Genomic DNA, 22,689 nt, shown 5'->3' with positions numbered 1-22,689 from the left:
TCGTCATCGGGATCAGCCACCATCCGCGCAGGCCACTGGCAGGCCACAACAATAACAGATAAGGTTTAAGAAAGAAAAAAGATAAAGAAAGAAGACACAGGCACAAAAAGAAAACAAAACCTAAAGAAAGTAGAAAAAAAATTACTTCAGACTTTCTTTGTTACAGATATGAATTAAAAAAATACATCAAACTTTTACGAATGAAGGCAAATGTACATGTCCCAGGATAATGTTGCAGGATCCAATCTGGGCTGGTCATTGGGACCAGACATTTTGTCTTCTGAGCTTTTGGACTCATGCTAGAGACTATTCTGATAGAGAGAAGTTTCAGCACAAATCCAAAAGCTCGGAAAATTAAACTATTGGTCCCAATGACTGATCCAGATTTGGCCTCAAATTTTTACTCTAAGGTTAACATTTGTCTACATTAGTTTCTCATAAAAAAATCCAAAAGTGGTTTCAAGTGGAAATAAATTGTTCAGTCTTTAATCAAAGCTGTCGATTTTGCCATTTCCATCAATTCTATCAGCTTTATCATTCATTCTTCCATTGTAGGTATTTGTAGATCCTTCTACCTTTGTACATATTTATTTATTTATTTATTAAATTTGTATACCGCCCTTCTCCTTTTGGACTCAGGGCGGTGAATATAAAAGTACATATAAAAGTCTCACTGCTGATATCATATATAAAAGCAAATTTCCATAAGATGTTTCTCTTTGTTTGACCATGAAACTCAAAAAAAAAAAAATCTTTGGTTTCGATTTACATTCACTTTTAAAGTATTCTGGATCAAAATACATACTAGAGCCCAGTATTTTATAACTTTTTTGCATGTACACTGGACATGAAAAAAAGTGTACCTTCAGTTTGGTTATATTACCAACAAACATTTTTCACAGTTTATTCAAAAAAAAAATGTATCATTTTATAAAAATTATCTTTTAATTTAACCAATCATTATCAATGGAATGGAATGCATTACTTATTACAAAGAAAGGTTTACCTATTTTAGAGTGAAGGCAGATACCTCTTTTTATATGGTATTTCTTTATCTAGAGCCAAAGCAGAATTTTTCAAAATGGGCATTTTATTTAAAATGGGTGTTTTTCTATGCATAAAATATATGTTGCCCTTTATATAGGCATGCATTCATTTTGGTACATGATATCTCTATCATTTCTAATGGAAAATGCAGCTCTTTTACAGTGACACTACCGTTGTCTATTTATTAACTATACAATCTTTAAACGTATAAAAAAATTATAACACTAGCAACTTTGTTCGTTTTCTTCTAAAGAATTGCTGTATTGTTAGAAATTTGGACTATGTCCACATTGGTTTGACTATTTCTTGCACATGAATATTGTCATTTTGCATATGTAAGAAATAATATTACATTAGGTTTTTTTAAAAAAAATTCTGCTGCAGATTTATTGTTTCAAAAAACCTGAAAGTAGATATACAATCATTATCCCATACAGTGAATATGTTTGGAATCATATTTTCTACCTGCATGTAAATGTTGTCTTTTATTAACCATATGGATTAATATAAATTTGTAGCCAGAATAGCCCATAAATTCTATGTTTCCCATTTGGGAAGAGGAGGCTGTCTATAATAGTTAAATCTTGTGCTATTTCAGATAAAAAATAAAAATAAAGATTTTCTCTGTTCACCAGTTTTAGTCATGTTTTTCCTACCTTGTGCCTAGCATACAAATTAGGGAAAATTAAAATTGTAAATTATATAGCAAAATGATTATTTGAAATTAAATAATTAATGTTTCCTCTTTTGCTAACCATAGCTAGGCTGATCATCAATAATTTGTACATTAAGTGTATTTTAAATTATCGCAGAATTCCATAAAACATGCTACTGAGTATGGGCTTTGCGCTGAGGCTGCTGTCTAAACATGCTAGTCGTTGAATAATTCATATCTGTCCATTAATAGAATTCTTAACAACTACCTTTGGGAGTTAAATAATAACTTAATAAGAAGAAACAAGGCAAGCTAGTTTTCAGTATGTCTAATTCTGTAAACTCTCAGAAGCAAAAAAAAAGGGGGGGTGTTTTCCAATGAAAACCAAAAGAGTTGATTTCCTTGTCTAGAAAAATGTTGAGACTTTTGAAATATGTTCATTCTTACTTTAACCATCTATGTGATGACCCAATTCTACTTATTATTTCTTGCACTAAAGACAAAATAGGCTTTACACAAAGATGAATTCCATCTGTATTAGAGAAGTATCTAGCAAGTTCAGTGGGTACTAAAATAATATAAAATCATGGACACAAAAAGTATATCTGGTATTTTCTTCTTTGTTTATCCCTTTCATTTTCTCTTTCTCTCTTTTTTTTCCAGACAGGAAATTTATCTTTAATAAAATAGTGAAAATGTTGGCATTTAGTTCAGAGATTCAAAGAGATCTTTAAAATCCTTTCCCTTTTAGTTAAAAACACTATTCTTTCTGGTTAAATTCTATCAATGATAGTTGATCTGGGCCTGGTGGCTCAGCAGACTGATAGCATTGTGATTAACACCAGCTGTCTGCAATTACTGTAAGTTTGAATCTCACCAGGCTCAAGGTTGACTCAGCCTTCCATCCTTTCTAAGGTAGGTTAAATAAGGACCCAGTTTGTGGGGGCAATAAGCTGACTTTGTATAAATATACAAAAGTATGAAGGCTATTGCTTAACGCATTGTAAGCTGCCCTGAGTCTCCGGAGAAGGGCGGCATATAAATCAAATTAAAAAAAAAAAGATTAGTTTTATAATATTTGCAACTTTATCCTCCTCCTCCTCACCTTCATCATCACCACCATCATCATCAGAGTTGAAAAAGACCTTGAAGGTCTTCTAGTCCAACCCCCTGCTCAAGCAGGAGATCCTATACCATTCCAGACAAGTGGCTGTCCAGTCTCTTCTTAAAAACCTCCAGTGATGGAGCACTCAAAACCCTTGAAAGTAAGCCATTCCACTGGTTGACTGTTGTCACTGTCAGGAAATTTCTCCTTAGTTCTAATTTGCTTCTCTCTTTCGTTAGTTTTCATTCATTATTTCTTGTTTTGCCTTCTGATGCTTTGGAAAATAAGTTGACCCCATCTTCTTTGTAACAGCCCCTCAAATATTGGAACACTGCTTCCCTGTCCACTCACTGATATTATATTTTGTATCAATTCCTTTTTTATTCTTCTTCTCTGTTTGTTTGTTTGTTTGTTTGTTTGTTCTATCTTTAAAAAAAATTGTCTAGCTGTACAATGTAGAATCATTTTCATATTTGATTTTGTAAGCCAGCCACAGTCACTGTGGATGCAGGAAATTACAGACCCATCAGACTGACATCAATACCTGGTAAGATCCTGGAAAAGATAATCAAGCAATAAATCTGCAAGTACCTAGAGATGTTATTTCTTTAATTTATTTTTTAAACAAATTTAACTGGCCACCCAGCTCAACCCAATTTCCTGACAGTGAGAACAATCAACCAGTGGAATGGCATCTACTGTACATGGAGAGAAGTATGCAGGACGGTACCCCAAGGCTCTGTATTAGGCCCAGTACTTTTTAATGTTTTCATTTATGATTTACATGAAGGGATAGATGGGAAACTCATCAAATTTTCAGATGACACTAAGCTGGTAGGAATAGCCAACAATCCAGAAGATAGTCTTAGGATTCTGAAGGATCTTTACAGACTTGAACATTGGGTCTTATCTAACAAAATGAAATTCAGTGATGAAAAAAGTAACTTTGGCAACTGCAGCATTTAGCTGCAGTTGCCAAAAAAAGCCAATGCAGTCCTAGGCTGCCTTAACAGAGAGGTAGACTCAAGATCACATGAAGTTTAATACCGCTTTATAATACCTTGGTAAGACCACATTAGGAATACTGCATCCAGTTTTGGTCACCACAATGTAAAAAGTTGTTGAGACTCTAGAAAGAGTACAGAGAAGAGCAACAAACATGATTAGGCTAAAAGATATGAAGAACAGTTGCAGGAATTGGGTATGTCTAGTTTAATGAAAAGAAAGACGAGGGGTAACATGATAGCAGTGTTCCAATATCTAAGGGGCTGCCACAAGGAAGAGGGGGTCAATCTATTCTCCAAACAACCTGAAGGTAGAACAAAAACCAATGGATGGAAATTAATCAGGGAAAGAAGCAACCTAGAATTAAGGTGACATTTTCTGACAATTAGAACAATTAATTAGTGGAACGACTTGCTTCCAGAAGTTGTGGTTGCTCCAGCACTGGAAGTTTTAAGAAGAGATTGGACGGAAGGGATTTGTCTGAAATGATATAGGATTTCTTGCCTGAGCAGGGGGTTGGACTGGAAGACCTCAAAGGTCCCTTTCAACTCTGTTGTTGTTGTTGATGATAATGATGTTATTCATAAATCAGCATCTATTTATCCTTTTCTTTAATAGTGATAGAATATAGTGATAGAATATAACTATAGTAGTCATTGATCTATTTTCCATGACTGTAAAAGTTAGAAAGATATTTGTCTCCTGCACACACATGCAGCACATGTACAAGCAAATGAACTCTTTAGAGATTCTAGGAAAAAGAGAATTAATCTACACAGTTTGAAATATTTCATCTCAATTGCAACATATGTGATATTATTCAAATACTGTCTCCACATAAAAAGTGAGATCTAACCCCGAAAAGGGCAGCTGACATTCGAAGAAAGAAAATAGGAGCAATTTACAGTTAATGTTTTAGCCAGACGTCCTCCGAAAGCAAAATGACTGGAATGGGACCAGAATTGAGGGCCAGATGGTGCTGATGCAACAGCATGGTTCTATATTTAATTGCTCCTGCTGTAGAAAAAGCTGAACAAGATAACTGAAATGAAAGGTAAAGAATCACAGCTACTAGCTGCTCAGTTGCAGTTTTGTTTCATTTCTGAGATAAGATAGAAGGAAAGATGATCTACATTACAGTATATCACAGTCAAAACTCCATTAGTGTCCTGTATTTAGACAGAGTGGGTTTAATGTTTAAGGTTTTGTGTATATTTTGAACTTTTACATTTCAGGTATCTGCTGGTTGCCAAAAGAAATTGTTCACCAGACTAACAGGTTTCCTGTGATTCCCAAATCCCAGGGTCCAAATGACAAATCAGATTTGAATAATCTGGGTGGATGCCTCTAATGTTAAGCTCAGCATTTGTGGATAGAAAGACACATTTTCTTTCCTTTAAAGTTAAATGTTCCTTTTGAGGATACACATTTTAGAATTATCTTATATTATTGCCATGTTATGATGGAAGGAGCTACAGTAAATACACTGCTCAAAAAAATAAAGGGAACACAAGCAGAAGACATCCGAGATCTGAATGAATGAAATAGCCTTATTAAATACTTTGTTCGTTACATACAGTAGTTTTGTGTTCCCTTTAGGTGTTTGAGCAGTGTATAAACTGCTGTATGTAAAGAACAAAGTATTTAATAAGGCTATTTCATTCATTCAGATCTCGGATGTCTTCTGCTTGTGTTCCCTTTATTTTTTTGAGCAGTATATAAATATGGGTAGGTAGGTAGGTAGATGATAGATGGATAGATAGATGATAGATAGATAGATAGATAGATAGATAGATAGATAGATAGATAGATAGATGATAGATAGATAGATAGATAGATAGATAGATAGATAGATAGATAGATAGATGGTTTTTCATGTACTGTCATGTCCAATTCTCAGAGGCTACCTGGACAAGTCCCTGCAGTTTTCTTGGCATAGTTTTTCAGAAGTAGTTTGCCATTGCCTCTTTCCTAGGGCTCAGATAAAGGGACTGGCTCAAGGTCAATGTTTACAGAGAACCTGGGAAAATTTAAATTACTGAAAATGGTTGCTTTGACTTCATTGCTTCAATAGTTCTAGTAATACAAGTAAGGATTTGATTAATTAAATAAGAGGAAAGAACTTTTTGCATTTTTTAAAAACAGTTGAACAATTAAAACAATAAGACATGTATTGGGTATTCAAAGGATTAATCCTATGAGGCACATTTTATCATTTGTCCCTCCTACAGAGTATCCACACAGAGAAAGTGACTTATATAACTAAATTATAAAGAAGTTAATAAATAGGCTATCAAATACATAGTTAATTCAAACACCAGTAAATTAGTTCACTTGGAATTGTGCTCTGATACAAACCCCATTTATTTCAGCAAGACCAGAGATGTAAATATTGTAACTTTGTAGACTGTCTTGAGACCAAGGCTTGGTTGAATCTTGCTGGGTGATGAAATCTTCCCAGGTGCCATGTGGTGAGATGAGTAAAGGGCTAATCCTATTATGTCCTGAGAGTGAAGGTCTTTTGTTTTGTAGATAAGCTGGCTAGCCTTTTGTCTTATAGATAGGTTGGCACCAAAATATTTGCTGGGAGGGAGCAGGGAGCTGAGGCTCTGAGTTTATGTCTTAAGAAACATGTTTCTCCTTTAGGGAAAATATAACATTCTGCCTTTTTAATATTTCCTAGAATATTTCATTCTTCTAGGAGAAGGGTGGGTGACAACTTTCTACACTTCTACACGACATTTCTTAGGGAATGAAATTCTAGTCTACAGTCTTGCACAGTTTTATCATAAAGATTGTCAAGAAAAAAAGAGGGAGGAAAACTTACACTGAATGAACTGAAATCTGTTTGCTTAATGCCTCTCGGGCATTTATTCCATGAACTAAGCTACAACTGTAAACTGTAAGTCTTAGCCAAATTAGGGGACTGAAGACTAAAACATATGAAGAACGGCTGCAGAAACTGGGTTATGTCTAGCTTAATGAAAAGAAGGACTAGGAGAGACATGATAGCAGTATTCCAATATCTCAGGGACTGCCACAAAGAAGAGGGAGTCAAGCTATTCTCCAAAGCACCTGAGGGTAGGACAAGAAGCAATGGAAGGAAACTAATCAAGGAGAGAAGCAATTTAGAACTAAGGAGAAATTTCCTGACAGTTAGTGGATTAATCAGTGGAACAACTTGCCTCCAGAAGTTGTGAATGCTCCAACACTGGAAGTTTTTAAGAAGATGTTGGATGACCATTTATCTGAAGTGGTGTAGGGTTTCCTGCCTAAGCAGGGGGTTGGACTAGAAGACCTCCAAGGTCCCTTCCAACTCTGTTATTCTATTCTATTCCTCAAATCACATTTTCTTTAAAATAGCTTTACTGTAAGAATTAGTTATTTTTTCTATTCAGAGACATGCAAAAGTATCCTGTATGTTACACTTTATTAAAACTAACATGAACAGACCAAAGTGGTCTTTTGCTTTCCCCATTTTTTCCTATCTCTATTTTCTTTGATTTCCTGTTCTGATATTCAAAAACTATTAAAACAGATCCCCTTTCCCCCATTCAAATACTTATTTTCTATGATGAACATTTTTGACATTTTTGAGAAATGAACTCGTAGATTCATTAAGCAGCTCTTTTAAGTTCCACCCCTGTGTGATTTGTACAGTAATGTCATTCCATTATATATTGCAGTGAATTAATATGAAAGCTACTCGGAAATTATTGTTTATTGATTAGGGTATGTCAGTTGCCTACATTTTCTATTAACTTTATGTAAATCACTTGTAGGCAGAGAAGATTAAAACAATTACAATTGAATTATAAACCCTATTTGAAATCCTTATGAAATCCTCATTAAAAATATATGAGCAGAATTGTCTTTTTCATTAAGACAGGTGTAAAGGTTAGCTAATTTAATCCTGGCAGTAAATAAATTTCAACTTATATTTTAAAATGCTTTGTTTAACTAACAATCTAATATATTCTTTTTTTGGAATCATAAATCAAATGTACTATAAATATTGGTCAGTATGAAATATACATTACGAATGTTCTTTTCACTTCACCAGAGAAATATAACATCATTTATAACAGTATTTTTAATTAACCAATGTGTATGCATATTTATCTTTTTATTCTACAAAGCTATTACTGATAATTACTTCACTTCCACTGACTAGTTGTTCCAAAATACAATACCAAGCAGAATTATTGGTTTACTGAATTTCTGTCCATGATCAACCATAGTTATACTGGATCATTAAAAAAAAAAAAACCCAAAAAGAATATAAATATATATTAAGAGGTTGTTTTTTGTTTTTTTTTACTTAAACAAGATTCTTTCAATATAGACTTTTTCACTGATTTCAAGATTCTGTTATTAGTGACTGAAAAGTCGTTGGATTGATAAAAAAAAATATGTAAACACTGTCAAATGAAGTTTTCATACTGGAACATTTCACAACACAGTTGGTCTGCTAATCAAAGAGGTAGAAAGGTTAATGCAAAAGCTTGCAGGACTAAAACTTGCATTTATTACACAGAAAGAAAGATTTAACTCCTTGTATCTTAACCAAATTATATTTTTTTAAAAAAGAGTTTACTTGTTTCTTAGACTGTAGTTAGAATGGAATCTGCTTAATATAGTTTTAGCAGTGGAAGTTATCACAAAAATCAGGCCTCAAGAAATGTTATCTATATTCTCCAATCTGTGAACTTGACTTTGTTCTGTATTATCCTTGTGTCCATAGGTGTATGCACAGGAGAATGGAAAACATGCTAGAATAAATTATTGTTCTTTAGCATGTGACATTCTCCTAAATTAACTGAGTGTCACAAGTGGGTTGGTTGAACTTCAGTTTAAATGAAGCCTTGGATACAGGAAAATTTGGTGTTAGACAAGCCATACATTTTATTTATGTGAGCAATAGCAACAGATAAACAAAATACAATGCTGATTATTTCATTGATGATGCCTGATTATAATTTCAGATAAACCTACAACGAAAAATGAGAATCACTGGAGTTATCACACAAGGTGCCAAGAGAATTGGAAGCCCAGAATACATTAAATCATACAAAATTGCATATAGCAATGACGGTAAATTATGGAGCACATACAAAGTGAAAGGCACCTTTGAAGATATGGTAAGTCAGCTTCATAAATATAAAAGTAATATTTTATATAATATAAATATATTATTTTAAATCTATGCCTTTCCATAGCATAACGTACATAAAAGTAAGCTTACAGAGTGTCTATGGAGATTCTCAGTCATCCAAGTCATGGTTGTCCCAAAGCGAAATGTCTTCAAAGAAAAACCAAAAAGTCCAGTTGCATCTTGAAAAAGCACCTTTGGGATAAGGTTACAGAGACATTTCTGCCTTCAGATTTTATTCTGTGATAAACTGCAATTTAATGTTTTTTTTATATATTTATTTGGACTTTCATTTAATTGTTATTCAATTTGAATATCACCTGACTCTGACTGTGGGCAGCTCACAATATATTATTATAATTATCCAGTACAAACAACAACTAATGGGATCTAGTCAGTGTATCCAGAGAGAAACAAAAATAACAAAATCAGACCCAAACAGGAACCTATCCATCTCAACCCAAGATCTGAGAGCACAATCAGGTCTCCAAGACTTTGTAGAATGCCCATAGGGCTATTGGAGAAAAATCTGTAAGATTTTTGCTTCATCCCATGTGTAACTTACAAGATTTTTCTTCCTTCTCAAGATGAGAAGGCATGATATTAATTTATTAATAGTAATAATTAATAATTACTCTTTCTTATATTGTATATGTCCCTCAGTTTGCAAGGTCAGGTCAAGCACCCACAGACCAGAGGTGGGTTTCAGTAGGTTCTGACCAGTTCTGGAGAACCGGTAGCGGAAATTTTGAGTAGTTTGGAGTACCGGTAGTAAAAATTCCGACTGGCCCCACCCCCATCTATTCTCTGCCTCCAAAGTCCAGATGATCAGGAGGAAATTGGGATTTTGCAGTATCCTTCCCCTGGGTTGGGGAGGGAATGGAGATTTTACAGCATCCTTCCCCTGCCACACCTACCAAGCCATATCCACCAAGCCATGTCACACCCACAGCCACAGCCACACCCACACCACAAATAGTAAAAAAAATTTGAAACCCACCACTCCACAGATATGTTCAGCCATATTCGTTGGGCAATACCAGGAAACAGGGTATATTTATAATCAAGTAATAAGGAAATAAATGTTAAAAGTGATTGGATACAAATTTATTTATTTATTTATTTGTCGCATTTCTTTGCCACCCACCTCCCTGGGGACTCTGGGCGGCTTACAACAAAAAATAATGCGAACAATATACCATAAAAGTTGTTTTAAAAAAACATTAAAAACCCATACACTCCATTCATGGCCGGGTCTTGCAAGATTGCAGCAGCGATATCAACGGCCCCAGGCCTGCCGGAAAAGCCAGGTCTTCACCGCTTTCCGGAAGGCCAATAGGGTGGGGGCAATCCAGACCTCAGGAGGTAATTGGTTCCAGAGAGCCGGGGCAGCCACAGAGAAGGCCCTCCCCCATGGGCCCGCCAGCCGACATTGTTTAGCTGACGGGACCCGGAGAAGACCAACTCTGTGAGGTCTTACCAGTCGTTGGGAGCTATGTGGTAGAAGGCAGTCTCGAAGATAGCCTGGCCCTAAGCCATATAGGGCTTTAAAGGTAATAACCAACACCTTGAATTGTGTCCGGAGACACACACTGATAGGGAGCCAGTGCAGCTCGTGGAGAATTGATGTAATGTGGGTGTATCTAGGTGCACCCACAATAGCTTGCATGGCTACATTCTGGACCAACTGTAGTCTCCGAACACTTTTCAAGGGTAGCCCCATGTAGAGTGTGTTGCAATAACCCAACCGTGAGGTGACAAGGGCATGAGTGACTGTGAGGAGAGCCTCCTGATCTAAGTAGGGTCACAGTTGGTGCACCAGGCAAACCTGTGCAAAAGTCCCCCTAGCCACAGCTGTTAGATGTTGCTCTAATCTTAGCTGTGAGTCTAGAAGGACACCCAGATTGCGAGCCTGTTCTGAGGGGGACAATTTCTCCCTCCCCCCAGGACCAAGGATGGACAATCAACATAGTCTTTAGGAGGCAATACCCACAGCCATTCGGTCTTGTCTGGGTTAAGTCTGAGCCTGTTGACTCTCATCCAGACCCTCACAGCCTCCAGGCACTGGCACATCACATCCACTGCATCACTGAACTGACGCGGGGTGGAGATATACAGCTGGGTGTCATCAGCATATTGCTGATATCCCACCCCGTATCGTCGGATATTTCACCCAGCGGTTTCATGTAGATGTTAAATAGGAGGGCAGAGAGGACCGAGCCCTGAGGCACCCCGCAAACGAGGGGCCTAGGGGTCGACCTCTGTCCTCCTACCAACACCGACTATGAGCGACCAGAGAGATAGGAGGAGAACCACCGTAACATGGTGCCTCCCACTCCCAACTCCCTTAGTCGTCCCAGAAGGATACCATGGTCAATGATATCGAAAGCTGCTGAGAAGTCAAGTAGCACCAAGATAGAAGAATGACCCCCATCTCGGGCTTGCCAGAGATCATCCATCAATATGACCAAGGCAGTTTCTGTGCTGTATCCAGGCCTGAAGCCAGACTGAAAAGGGTCTAGATAATCTGTTTCATCCAATGACCGCAGGAACTGAAGTGCTACCACTTTCTCTACAACCTTTCCTACGAAGGGTAGGTTGGAGACTGGCCAAAAGTTCTTTAATTCTGCTGGATCCAGGGAAGGCTTCTTGAGGAGGGGCCTTACAACCACCTCCTTTAATGGTTGCGGGAAGGACCCCTCCCTTAAGGACGCATTAACTAAAGCCTGGAGCCAGCCTCGTGTCACCTCCCTGCTCGCCGAAACCAGCCAGGAGGGGCACGGGTCCAACAAACAGGTGGAGGAACTCATCGCACCTACAGTCTTGTCCACTTCCTCAGGAGTTCCCTTGGCTCAAACTTGTCCCACACAATAGGACTAAGGCCCGCCCCCGTCATCTCTGTCAGTATTGCCCAATCAGAGTCCAGGTCTATCTGAATCTGAGTGACTTTATCTGACAGAAACTGCACAAACTCCTCAGCTCTACCCTGCAAGGGCTCCTACACTCCCTGTACATAAAGGAGGGAGTGAGTCACTCTAAATAGGGTGGCTGGGTGAGAATCTGCGGATGCAATAAGTGTGGAAAAATGCGAGCATTTTGCCACCAGTATCGCCACTAAATAAGTCCTAATAAAGACTCTCAAGAGTGTTCGGTCAGATTCAGATTTACTAGTCCTCCAGCGTCGCTCTATATCTCTCTTCTGGCGCTTCATCTCCTGGAGCTCCTCGGTAAACCAGGGAGCTTTCCTAGATCCACTGCCAATTATAAAAACATGACGTTTTAAAATAAATTCAAGTTGCTATTTTGTACCTGCTAGATGTTAAACCACAGCTCCAGCTACTTCTGGTTGCCTGATTAATTTCTTCTTGAAGTACATATTTATACTACATAAACTTTTTATCAGGTTCACCTGATCTCCCAGTTGCATCCCTTTCTGGATCAGGACGCCCTGCACACAGTCACCCACGCCCTCGTCACTTCCCGTCTGGACTATTGTAATGCTCTTTACATGGGGCTCCCCTTGAAGAGCACCCGGAGGCTCCAGCTGGTCCAGAATGTGGCCGCGTGAGTAATAATGGGGGCGACTCGTCACTCCCATGTAACACCCATCTTGTGTGAGCTGCATTGGTTCCCGGGGGTCTTCCAGGTGCGCTTCAAGGTGTTGGTTACCACCTTTAAAGCGCTCCATGGCTTAGGACCTGGTTATCTACAGGACCGCATTCTGCCACCGATTGCCTCCCAGCGACCAATACGCTTCCACAGAGAGGGCCCCCTCAGGGTGCTATCAGCCAAACAGTGTAGGCTGGCGACCCCCAGGGGGAGAGCCTTCTCTGTGGGGGCCCCGGTCCTATGGAATGAACTGCCCCCGGACATACGAAGATCCCCGACCTCCGTGCCTTCCATCGCGCTCTGAAGACCCTATTATTCCAGCAAGCTGGTCTGACAGGATAAAGGTTTTTTAAATTGGGTTTTGATAGGGGTTTGAAAATGATTTTAGTTGGATATTTTAAATTTGGCCAAATGATTGAATTATTTTAATAAGTTTTTAACTTTTGTTGTATATTTTTTTACCATGGCTGTTCACCGCCCTGAGTCCCTCGGGAGAAGGGAGATATATAAATATAATAAACTAACTAACTAACTAACTATTTTTATGTATATACCTTTGCCAAACTCTTCTGTAAAACTTAGCGATGTTCAAATGGCTCAAATATTTCTACAGGAACTAATAGATATCAGGGCCATTCCCCTTATAAATTCATAGTGCTGTAGCAATTCTGTCTTAATTGTGTTGACAAATGGTTAATCCTTGAAAATAAAGAATATATTTAAACACACTGAATAAACTCATTGTAAAAGTAAGAATGCATTTTAAAATGTAATTTGACCTATATGAAGTATACTCAATTGTATTTCACTCTTAAGAGCAAGAGAGGAATACAGTGTCATCCATTCCTGTCCTGAAGCAAGTACAGAGAACAGTATATTAAAAAATATTATTAAACACAAGGGTATTTGAAGGTAGAAATTGCAACTATACACAGGGTCAAACTATATAGTTTGTTTTAAAACTATTGTCACAAAACAGATTCTATAATCCAGCAATTAATTAAAAAATTCAAACAGGTAGACTTTAAGTTCATTTCACTTGGTAAAAGGTAATTTAGACAGGCACAACAACCTTCTTAGATAGCCAAGACTTGAAACATGCATAGAGGCATACAAGTAGGGTAGGATACAGGAAGTAGAAAAACAGATATTCCAGCCCTTCCCTGTATTACCACATATATTTTTTATAGAACACTGACACCTACTGGCTGTTCTTTGACATGGCTTTTGCTGGCTGTTCTACCATATTTATTTATTTATTTATTTATTTATTTATTTATTTATTTATTTATTTATTTATTTATTTATTTATTAAATTTGTATACCACCCTTCTCCCGAAGGACTCAGGGTGGTGAACAGCCAAGATTAAAATACATACAATATAAAAATTAAAATAAGTTAAAACAGAATTAAATCAGTTTGGCTTCCCCAATTTTAAAACCCTTTACCCATAAAATAACCCATTAAAATTTTAAGCCAGCCCGGCTTGCTGAAATAAGAAGGTCTTCAATGGCTGTTGCAATGGGATGTGGGTCCAAAACTCTTATCCAGTGATTGTGTAGAAGATAATAAGCATCCATTTGGCATCTAAATAGTGTTTTTCTTAATAAAACATAATGTAGATAGGTATATCAAGCCTAGTGAAGGCAAAGCTCAACGTACATGCATGTACAAACATGGAGGAAAAGTATAGTTACAGTAAGAAATAGTGATCTATCTTTTCCCAAAAACTTCCTATATATTTCTAGTATGGCAATGAGACTAGATGATATTAGTGGTTGATACTGCCTGCTCCTACACTTAACAAATATTATTGGGAGACATAGTCTGGTAAACTAGTATGAGAATAATGTAGAGAGCTCTTTGATGGGAGACAAGTGAAGGACAGTGTCAGTTTTGGAAGCCATATTAGGCCGGAAGCTTCCATGCTGCCACCTTCTCATGTGTGGGAAAGTAGGAGGGGGGATTTAGTAGAGGGGTTGTCTGTAGACATAATAGCATTCTTCCTGTCGGTCAAGGTCAGGGCGATCCTGTATCTGGAGAAGGAGTGGTCAGAGTGATTTCTCAAGATGGGATGGCGGTTGATTGGAGCATGTGATCGACTGAGGAGAGAGGGGATGGTTTGGGGGTTTTTAATTTACTGAGGAAAAACCCGGACCTCTCAGATTTGGGTTTTCCCAGATGTGCCAGTTTACCTATTCTAGTAAATAGAACTTTGAAAATGCTTGCTTCAGAGTCTTTACTTGGAGCTGGGGGGTTTTCTGGAATGCTGACAGACAGTGTTGAAAGCATTCTAATATTTATACTGTAGTTCTAATCAAGAATATACGTCTTTTGGTTGCTAACCATTTTTAACATATAGTTTATTATTAAACATTGTCAAATTAAGTAATGGTACTTTTACTGAATATAATTTTCATTGGTAGGTATTAATCAAAATAGTTGGATACAAGAATAATAGGGGCAGGTCTTGTTCAAAGTTCTACATTCTAAATCAAACACCTAGTAGAACTCGGCAAATTCTTTGAAAGCGATATTTTAAAATATATGGGAGGGAAAATGAACCACCATACTTGAAGCAACTACAAATTCTTCTGGCCTACATAGCAGCTTTAGATGTGACTTCTGTTGTGTTCCTGCATATATCCAAATGTAGTCTGAAAGAGAAATGGCTGTGGATGTAGATGTATACACATGTACATGTACACACCTGGGAGCAACATCTAAAGAAGCTGAGTTGAGAGGGGAACAGAACTGTAGAGAAAGCACTTCAAAAAGAGCTGCTTCATACATTACTAAACATTCCAAAGTATTTCTTCTGAAGAATTTGTAAAACCCTGATATATGTGATACCTCTAAGTGGCTTGCCATTGAATTGTTCAGACTGAGTTGACAGAGTTGTCAATGCCTGGAATGCACTACCTGACTCTGTGATTTCTTCCCCAAACCCTCAAAACTTTAACCTTAGACTACTACTGTAGACCTCATCCCATTCCTAAGAGGTCTGTAAGGGGCATGCATAAGTGCACCAGCGTGCCTACCGTCCCTGTCCTAATAGTTCCTTTTATTTGAATCCATTTTATGTATTCATAATTATGTTTACACTTGACTCTGTTATCAAATACATGCTTGACAAAATAAATAAAATAAATAAATAAAATAAATAAAATAAAATGAGAGATATTGAGTGGCCCAAAGTCAACCAGCTGACTTCATGCATAAGGCTGGACTAGAACTCACTGTGTTCCTGTTTCTAACTACTATACCAAACTGTCTCTCCCTTGATAACATAGGGACAGAATATCTGTGAGATCACCTGTCTCCAGTTACCTTTATCCATTATATATGATTTGACAAGATTGACATGTTCTAAGTCCCATCAACAAAACAACGTCTGACATCTCACTATGTCAATGTCCTCTTGTCTGTCATCACGTCTGGCCTTTGGATTTGCATTCTGCCTTAGAATTGTAGTCACGATCCTGTGGTTCTTTAGGAAGTCCCTAAAATCCTCATTCTTGCAGCAGGCACTGAAATGGGGCAAATTGCATTTTAATTTTTTTTATCTAACATAGTTGTAAATAATATAGATTATATAGATAAAGAAAATAATATAGTTAAATATCAATATTTGTGTGTTACATCTGTCATGTGTAACTAAAACCAATTATGTGCTGTTGCAGGTTTTCCATGGAAATGTGGATAATAATACACCTTATGCAAATTCTTTCACCCCGCCAATAAAATCTCAGTATATACGATTGTATCCTCAAGTCTGTAGAAGGCATTGTACTTTGCGAATGGAACTTCTTGGCTGTGAATTATCAGGTCAGTATTCGTAGATGTTTCTTTGTATTATTTTAAATATCTTTGTGTCTTATTATGAATTTATGTATGTCTATATAAATATGTCAAAAACTAATATATGTTTTCATCATTTATTTAACCTTTTTAAAAACATGTTTTTTTATAATTCTTCAATTTATCTGTTTTTCTGTTACTGGAGCACATCGTTCCTATTCCCCCCCACATCCTTTATCCTCTTATTTCAGAGAACTAATTCTGAAGTGATCATATTTGTTTTAATACAAGAAATACAGTCAAATTCAAAATTAAACTTAAAGCAATAAAATAAGAAAGACTTAATATACCTCCAGAAAGAGCCAGTTTGACATAGTGGTTAAGTCATCAGACTAGAAACTGGGAGACTGTGAGTGCTAGTTCCGCCTTAAGTACTAGGTGGAACTGGATGACCTTGGGCCAGTTCCTTTTTCTCAGCCATAGCAATGAGGTAATGTCAAATCACATCTGAAAAACCTTACTGGAAGGACTTGTCCAGGAATTGGACACAGCTGAACAGAAGGGAAAATAAAATACAGCCAGCACTGAAAATGAAATAAAAACAAATAATTTGGCATTTATATCATAGTTTTCTGCTAATATATATTGGTCTATGAAGCTAACGAAGAATTAAAAACTAGTTTATGGAATTAATTAAAATGTAATTAAAAGAATCATTTTGTTTATAAAACAAAACAATAATGTTCAACAGTTGCTTTTGATGAGATTTGATCTGATTTTGTTTTCTTGTGTTGAGACAGCGTTCTCAGTAAAACTATGTACTTTAATAAACATGTGCATTGACACAATGTCAAAATGTACAGGTTACTCACCTATACAAGGTGAGTATTTCAAGGATCTTCTTTAATTTGTTTTAGGTTGTTCTGAACCTTTGGGGATGAAATCAGGACATATACAGGATTATCAGATCACTGCTTCCAGTATATTCAGAACACTCAACATGGATATGTTCACATGGGAACCCAGGAAAGCTCGACTAGACAAACAAGGCAAAGTTAATGCCTGGACATCAGGACATAGTGACCAGTCTCAGTGGCTACAGGTGATAATTTTGGCTTTTTGGTTTTATATGAAAGAGCAACAGATTAGATTAGATTAGATTAGATTAGATTAGATTAGATTAGATTAGATTAGATTAGATTAGATATTAGATTAGATTAGATTGATATTAAGGGGGGCAGATAAATTTATAGAGTTTACTATTTAAAAAAAAATATGTATACTGTATACTGAATTAAAAGAATTCCAAATAGTAATAGATATGATATAAGAGCCTATGATGATATGGACATAGGCTACATTATACCACATTACAAAAAAGATATTGAGACTTTGGAAAAAAACTGCAAAGAAGAGCAACTGAGATGATTAAAGGCTGGGAGACTAAAACACATGACAACCAGCTGCAAGATTTGGGTTTGTCTAATCTAGAAAAAAGGACTAGAGGGGACATGATAGCAGTATTCTAGTATTTGAAAGGCTGCCAGAAAGAGGAGGGGATCAATTTATTTTCCAAAGCACCAGAAGTCAGGACAAGAAAAAATGGATGGAAACTAATCAAGGAGAGAAGGACCCTAGAATAAAGGAGAAATTTCCTAACAGTGAGGACAATTAACCAGTGGAACACCTTGCTTTCAGGCATAGTGGGTGCTTCATCACTGGAACTTTTTAAGAAGAGACTGGACAGTCACTTGTTTAAAATGATATAGGGCCGTGATGGCGAACCTATGGCATGCGTGCCACAGATGGCACGTGGAGCCATATCAGTGGGCATGCAAGCATTTTCCTAGCTCAGCTCCAGTGCACATGTGCACACTGGCCAGCTGATTTTCGGGCCTTCCAGGCCACCGGAAGTCAGAAAACAGTCTGGTTTTGGCCTCCTGAGAGCCTCCAGGGGGGTGGGGAAGGCTGTTTTCGCCCTTCCCAGGTTCCAAGAAAGCCTGTGGGGCCTGGGGAGGGTGAAAAACAGGCCTACCGGGCCCACTGTGCCATCATGTGCCAAAAGTGGGGGAAGCGTGGGGGGGAGTCACGCATGCATGTGTGGGGAGGTGGGGGGGTGCATTGAATTATGGGTGTGGGCATGTGCACGTGTGACCCTCCCCCGCATTCCCCCTGCTTTTGGCACACAATGGCAAAAAGGTTAGCCATTACTGATATAGGGTCTCCTGCTTGACCAGGGGGCGGGACTAGAAGATCTCCAAGGTCCCTTTCAGCTCTATTCTGATTGGTAGGCTGTACTAAGTTTTCTCCATTGAAGAGGAATAACATCAAGCCTAAAGAACTAGTTGGAATGCCAACAATATTACCAAATATTTCTCTTTTTTATCGTTATATGTTCATTTGAACAAAAGACAATATAAACATTTCCAAGAATGGTACCATAAGGTTCTACTTATTTGCCTTTGAATAACAAACTCTGCTTAACATTTCCTTTGGAGGAAATTAAATGATAACATCCATTAGATGCCAATCCAATGGAGACATATTGTGAGACTGGTAAAAACAGATTTCATCAGCTTTATTTCTTCAAGACCCCCTCTATTCTCTTAGAAATGCTGCAGAGCAGATCAAGGAGCCATTCTGAAATAGGTAGACTCAAGTATCAGACCGAAACAATTTCCAGAAAAGAACTTTACTACAAAAACACCAGGGTTTCTATTTTCCGGTCTTTCTCTGCACTTTATCTGTTGTAAAAGGGTTCCAGTCTTTAGTGGAAATAAAGTTTATTTATTATTTATTTAAATGTATTGACTGCCCAATTCCAGTGGACTCTGAGTAGCACACAAAACTAGGAAAAATATAAAATATTTTTATATAAAAATATATAAAAACTAACAGTTAAAAGCACTGGCTTATGCAGACAGTCAGATCTAAAATAATGTAATGTAGCAAAAAAACAACAACAACAAAACAATAGAAGAGCTATTTTTAAGCTTACCTTAGGAGAGGTAAGCTGTCATTAACTCTGAAGGGATGTTCCAGATGGTGGAGCTGCAATAGAGAAGGTAGACTTGTTAGGTCCCACAAGACGGCACTGTTTCATGGAGAGGACCTGGAATGTTCCCAAGCTGCTGGAACATACTACATGGGCAGAAACAGTTGGAGAAGATAAGTGGTTTTTCAAGTAGGTGGACCCTGTGCCATACAGGGGTTATAGGTAATAACCAGCACCAGATGAGACACAATGTCTACCACTTCTTCCAGTTGATTATAAGTGTCTAAATTGAAATCCAATTCTTTATTTGCATTTCCATAGATCTGTTATCCATATGGAGGCAGTTATGTGGATAAATCTCTGTAAATCTGGGTACTTAAATTTAATTTGAGTAAGTGTATAATCAAGTTGATTGTGCTGTTAGAAGTCTATCTGAAATGAGCTGAATAATAGATAACCACAGATGCCATCTGGAAAGTTTTTCTAGCTGATTGGCTGGCTATGTCATATCATGTCACAGCAATGGAAGCATAGATTCCAATTTTAATTAAATATTTTTTGAAACACATGTACCAGATCAGATTTACTGAAGCAAACTGAATTATTCAGATGGAAATTCACAAGAGCCATAGAACTGTAATTTATTATTTGTCAGAGATTGACTACTTGGATTTGATTAACAGGTTTTCAAAAAAAAACAAAAAACCCACCCTTATTCCATCTCCATATTATTTACTTGTTTATTTTTGATAGCAAATTCTTTCATTAGACTGGGTGATAAGGCTCTAGATCTATATTTCTCTACCATGTTTGGTTCCGGTAAGATTGATGCAGCACTGTGAAACTATTAAGAAGCTGTTCACATTGCTTGTTTTCAGAGATAGGATGATTTACAGAAGTTCCTGTATAGGCTAATATATAAAAGTGCAACAAATCACCATACAGAAGACTGTTTGACAGGTTACTGTTCAATTTACATATTAGGAACATTGTACATGGCAGTGATTTGAATCTGCTGTCGGGAGGGGAAAGGATGCTCAGCATGAAGTCTAACTGTACCAGAAATGTGCTACTAACCCCCTGCAATCATCTCACGTATAAATTATGACTTATTAACTTATTTTATTTTTTTTACCTGTGGTTGCTAAGCATTTCAACTTTATTACTGCCTTCGCTTTGAGTTTAGTAGAGAGAGAAGGGGAAAAAGAAGAACTAGCAATGCCGGTGTGTTTATTATTACAGATGGTGTGTTTAGATTCACACAAGTCATTGCCCTACAGATAACCAGGATGCTCCTGAACCAAATGAAAAGAGGCTGCTCATCTGCCTATAGGCTACCTTGTTTGGTCAACTGTGAAATGAAATCTGTAGAAGAAAGTGCATTGTACCTAGGCTAAAAACAAAGCATTTGTGAGAGAAATGAAAGAAACTGGTTCTGACTTGGAAAGCCATAAATAATTCGGGTGTAGTGAAGAAAAGTCTTTTGCTGCCACCATTCATTGGATTCACCTGAGAAAATTCAGCAATAGCTATTCTGAGCTCATCTTTCAGCAAGTAGGGGTCAAACCTTCTGGTAGCTATTCCCTTTCTTTAAAATGCATTTCCTGTTAAGTTGAGAGACCTGATGGTCCTTGCTTAACAACTGGTTCCTTAAAAGTCTGTAGAGATTCTCAGTCATCCAGGTCATGGTCATCCCAAAGGTGCTTTTTTCAGGAGGCAATTGGACTTTCTTTTTTTTCCTTTGAACATGTTTCACTTCTCATCTAAGAAGCTTCTTCAGCTCTGACAGTATAGTGGGGAATGGAAGGATTTATATTCCTTGCAGACAGATGGTAGTTTGCATCCTTTTATAGGCTCATTGAAGCATTTGGAGGTTTATCTATGTCCTCAGGATCACCTGAGTAGTGCTTCTGGTTCCTGTGGTCTGCAATTCCCCCCCCCCACCCCAAATGGGATGAACATCCTTTGAATGATGTGAGAGTAGGAATGGATTTCCAGGGTGTGGGGAAGAAAAAAATGCAGACTACAGGCACCAGGAGCATTACTCAGGTGACCCTGAGGACACAGATAAACCTCCAAGTGCTTCAACAACCCTCTAAAACACGGATGTCAAACTCAATCTCATCACATGACATATCGTGATGCATCGTGACATTTTCTTTCTTTGCGGAGCCAGGGTAAGTGTGGCCTGTATATGACACATCCAAGGATGCAAACGACCAGCTGTCCACAAGGAATATACAGTAAATCCTTCCATTCCCCACTATACTGTCAGACCTGAAGAAGCTTCTTGGATGAGAAGTGAAATATCTTCAAAGAAAAAACGAGGAAGTCCAGTTGCCTCCTGAAAAAGCACCTTTGGGTCCTCTAAATGTTACTTATGGAGCCATCCCAGAGTACATTTCAGGCACTTGGCAATTGGCCCATCTTTATGACTGATAGCAGCATTCTATAGTCATGTGACTACAAATTATGACGTTCTTTTGCTGGTTTCCAGCCTTGTTGGCTAGTTTCTAGAAAAAATATAGCCATATAAATTCATTGACTTGCTTAACAGCCACCATAGTCACTTAATGACTGCCAGAAAAAGAAAGTCATAGAATTAGGTCCGCCCGTGTCAATGCTTTGACTCATGACTGACATGATTCACGATAGAAATTCCATCATGCTTGTAAGTCAAGGACTACCTGTACTCTTGTCAACAATTTTTTTAAAAGGCTCCTAAAATTTACCTGTTAAACAGGCGTTGGCATATTGATTTCATTTGTTGATTTTAATTGTTTTAGTTTTGGCTGCTTGCATAGTTTGCCTAGTGGTTAAAGACAGTTTGCCTAGTGATTAAAACACCAGGCAAGACACTCTCAGTTCTAATTCTGCTTTTACCACAAAGCCAACTGAGAAACTTTGGGTCAGTTGCTCTTTCTCAGTTCTAGTAAGCAACCATTGGCAGACCAGTTCTGAAAATTTTGCCAAGAAAACTGCAAGGACCTGACTAGCCAGTTGCCAGGAGTCAACTCTGGCACAAAAAGCAAATAAATGGTCACCCAGATTTTAATTTAGATTTTTCTTTTTAATCTTTTTCTCCTTAGCTACAACTGGGGGGAAAAATGTATAGGCCAATTAATGTGCAAATGTTTTCCCTCATCGTGAGATTATACTGTAGAAAATGAGTAACAGAAATCTAAATTCAGCAGCATGATTTTCCAACTGCTTTGCTCTGGTAGGCTTAATATACTTAGATTTATGTTTAATTTATCCAATTTAAAAAGAGACAAACCACCTTTGCATCCCTATGGAAACTGAGCTTTGTTTTTACCTG

The 22,689-nt window shown here is 37.5% G+C and overlaps 1 protein-coding gene across 1 annotated transcript in view; it reads left to right on the top strand.

Annotated features, from left to right (window-relative positions):
• Positions 1-22,689, top strand: part of EDIL3 (EGF like and discoidin domains 3) — a 230,013-nt gene that overhangs the window by 160,644 nt on the left and 46,680 nt on the right. Inside the window, exons 6-8 of the mRNA XM_060690628.2 lie at positions 8,798-8,953; positions 16,258-16,402; positions 17,293-17,477. Coding sequence (XP_060546611.1) covers positions 8,798-8,953; positions 16,258-16,402; positions 17,293-17,477 — 486 coding nt within the window. The remainder of the gene's footprint in view (positions 1-8,797; positions 8,954-16,257; positions 16,403-17,292; positions 17,478-22,689) is intronic.

Source organism: Pantherophis guttatus, chromosome 2, assembly GCF_059756535.1.
Source record: "Pantherophis guttatus breed Tessera chromosome 2, ASM5975653v1, whole genome shotgun sequence".
Lineage (NCBI taxonomy): Eukaryota > Metazoa > Chordata > Lepidosauria > Squamata > Colubridae > Pantherophis > Pantherophis guttatus.
This window is presented reverse-complemented; position numbering and strand designations above follow the sequence as displayed.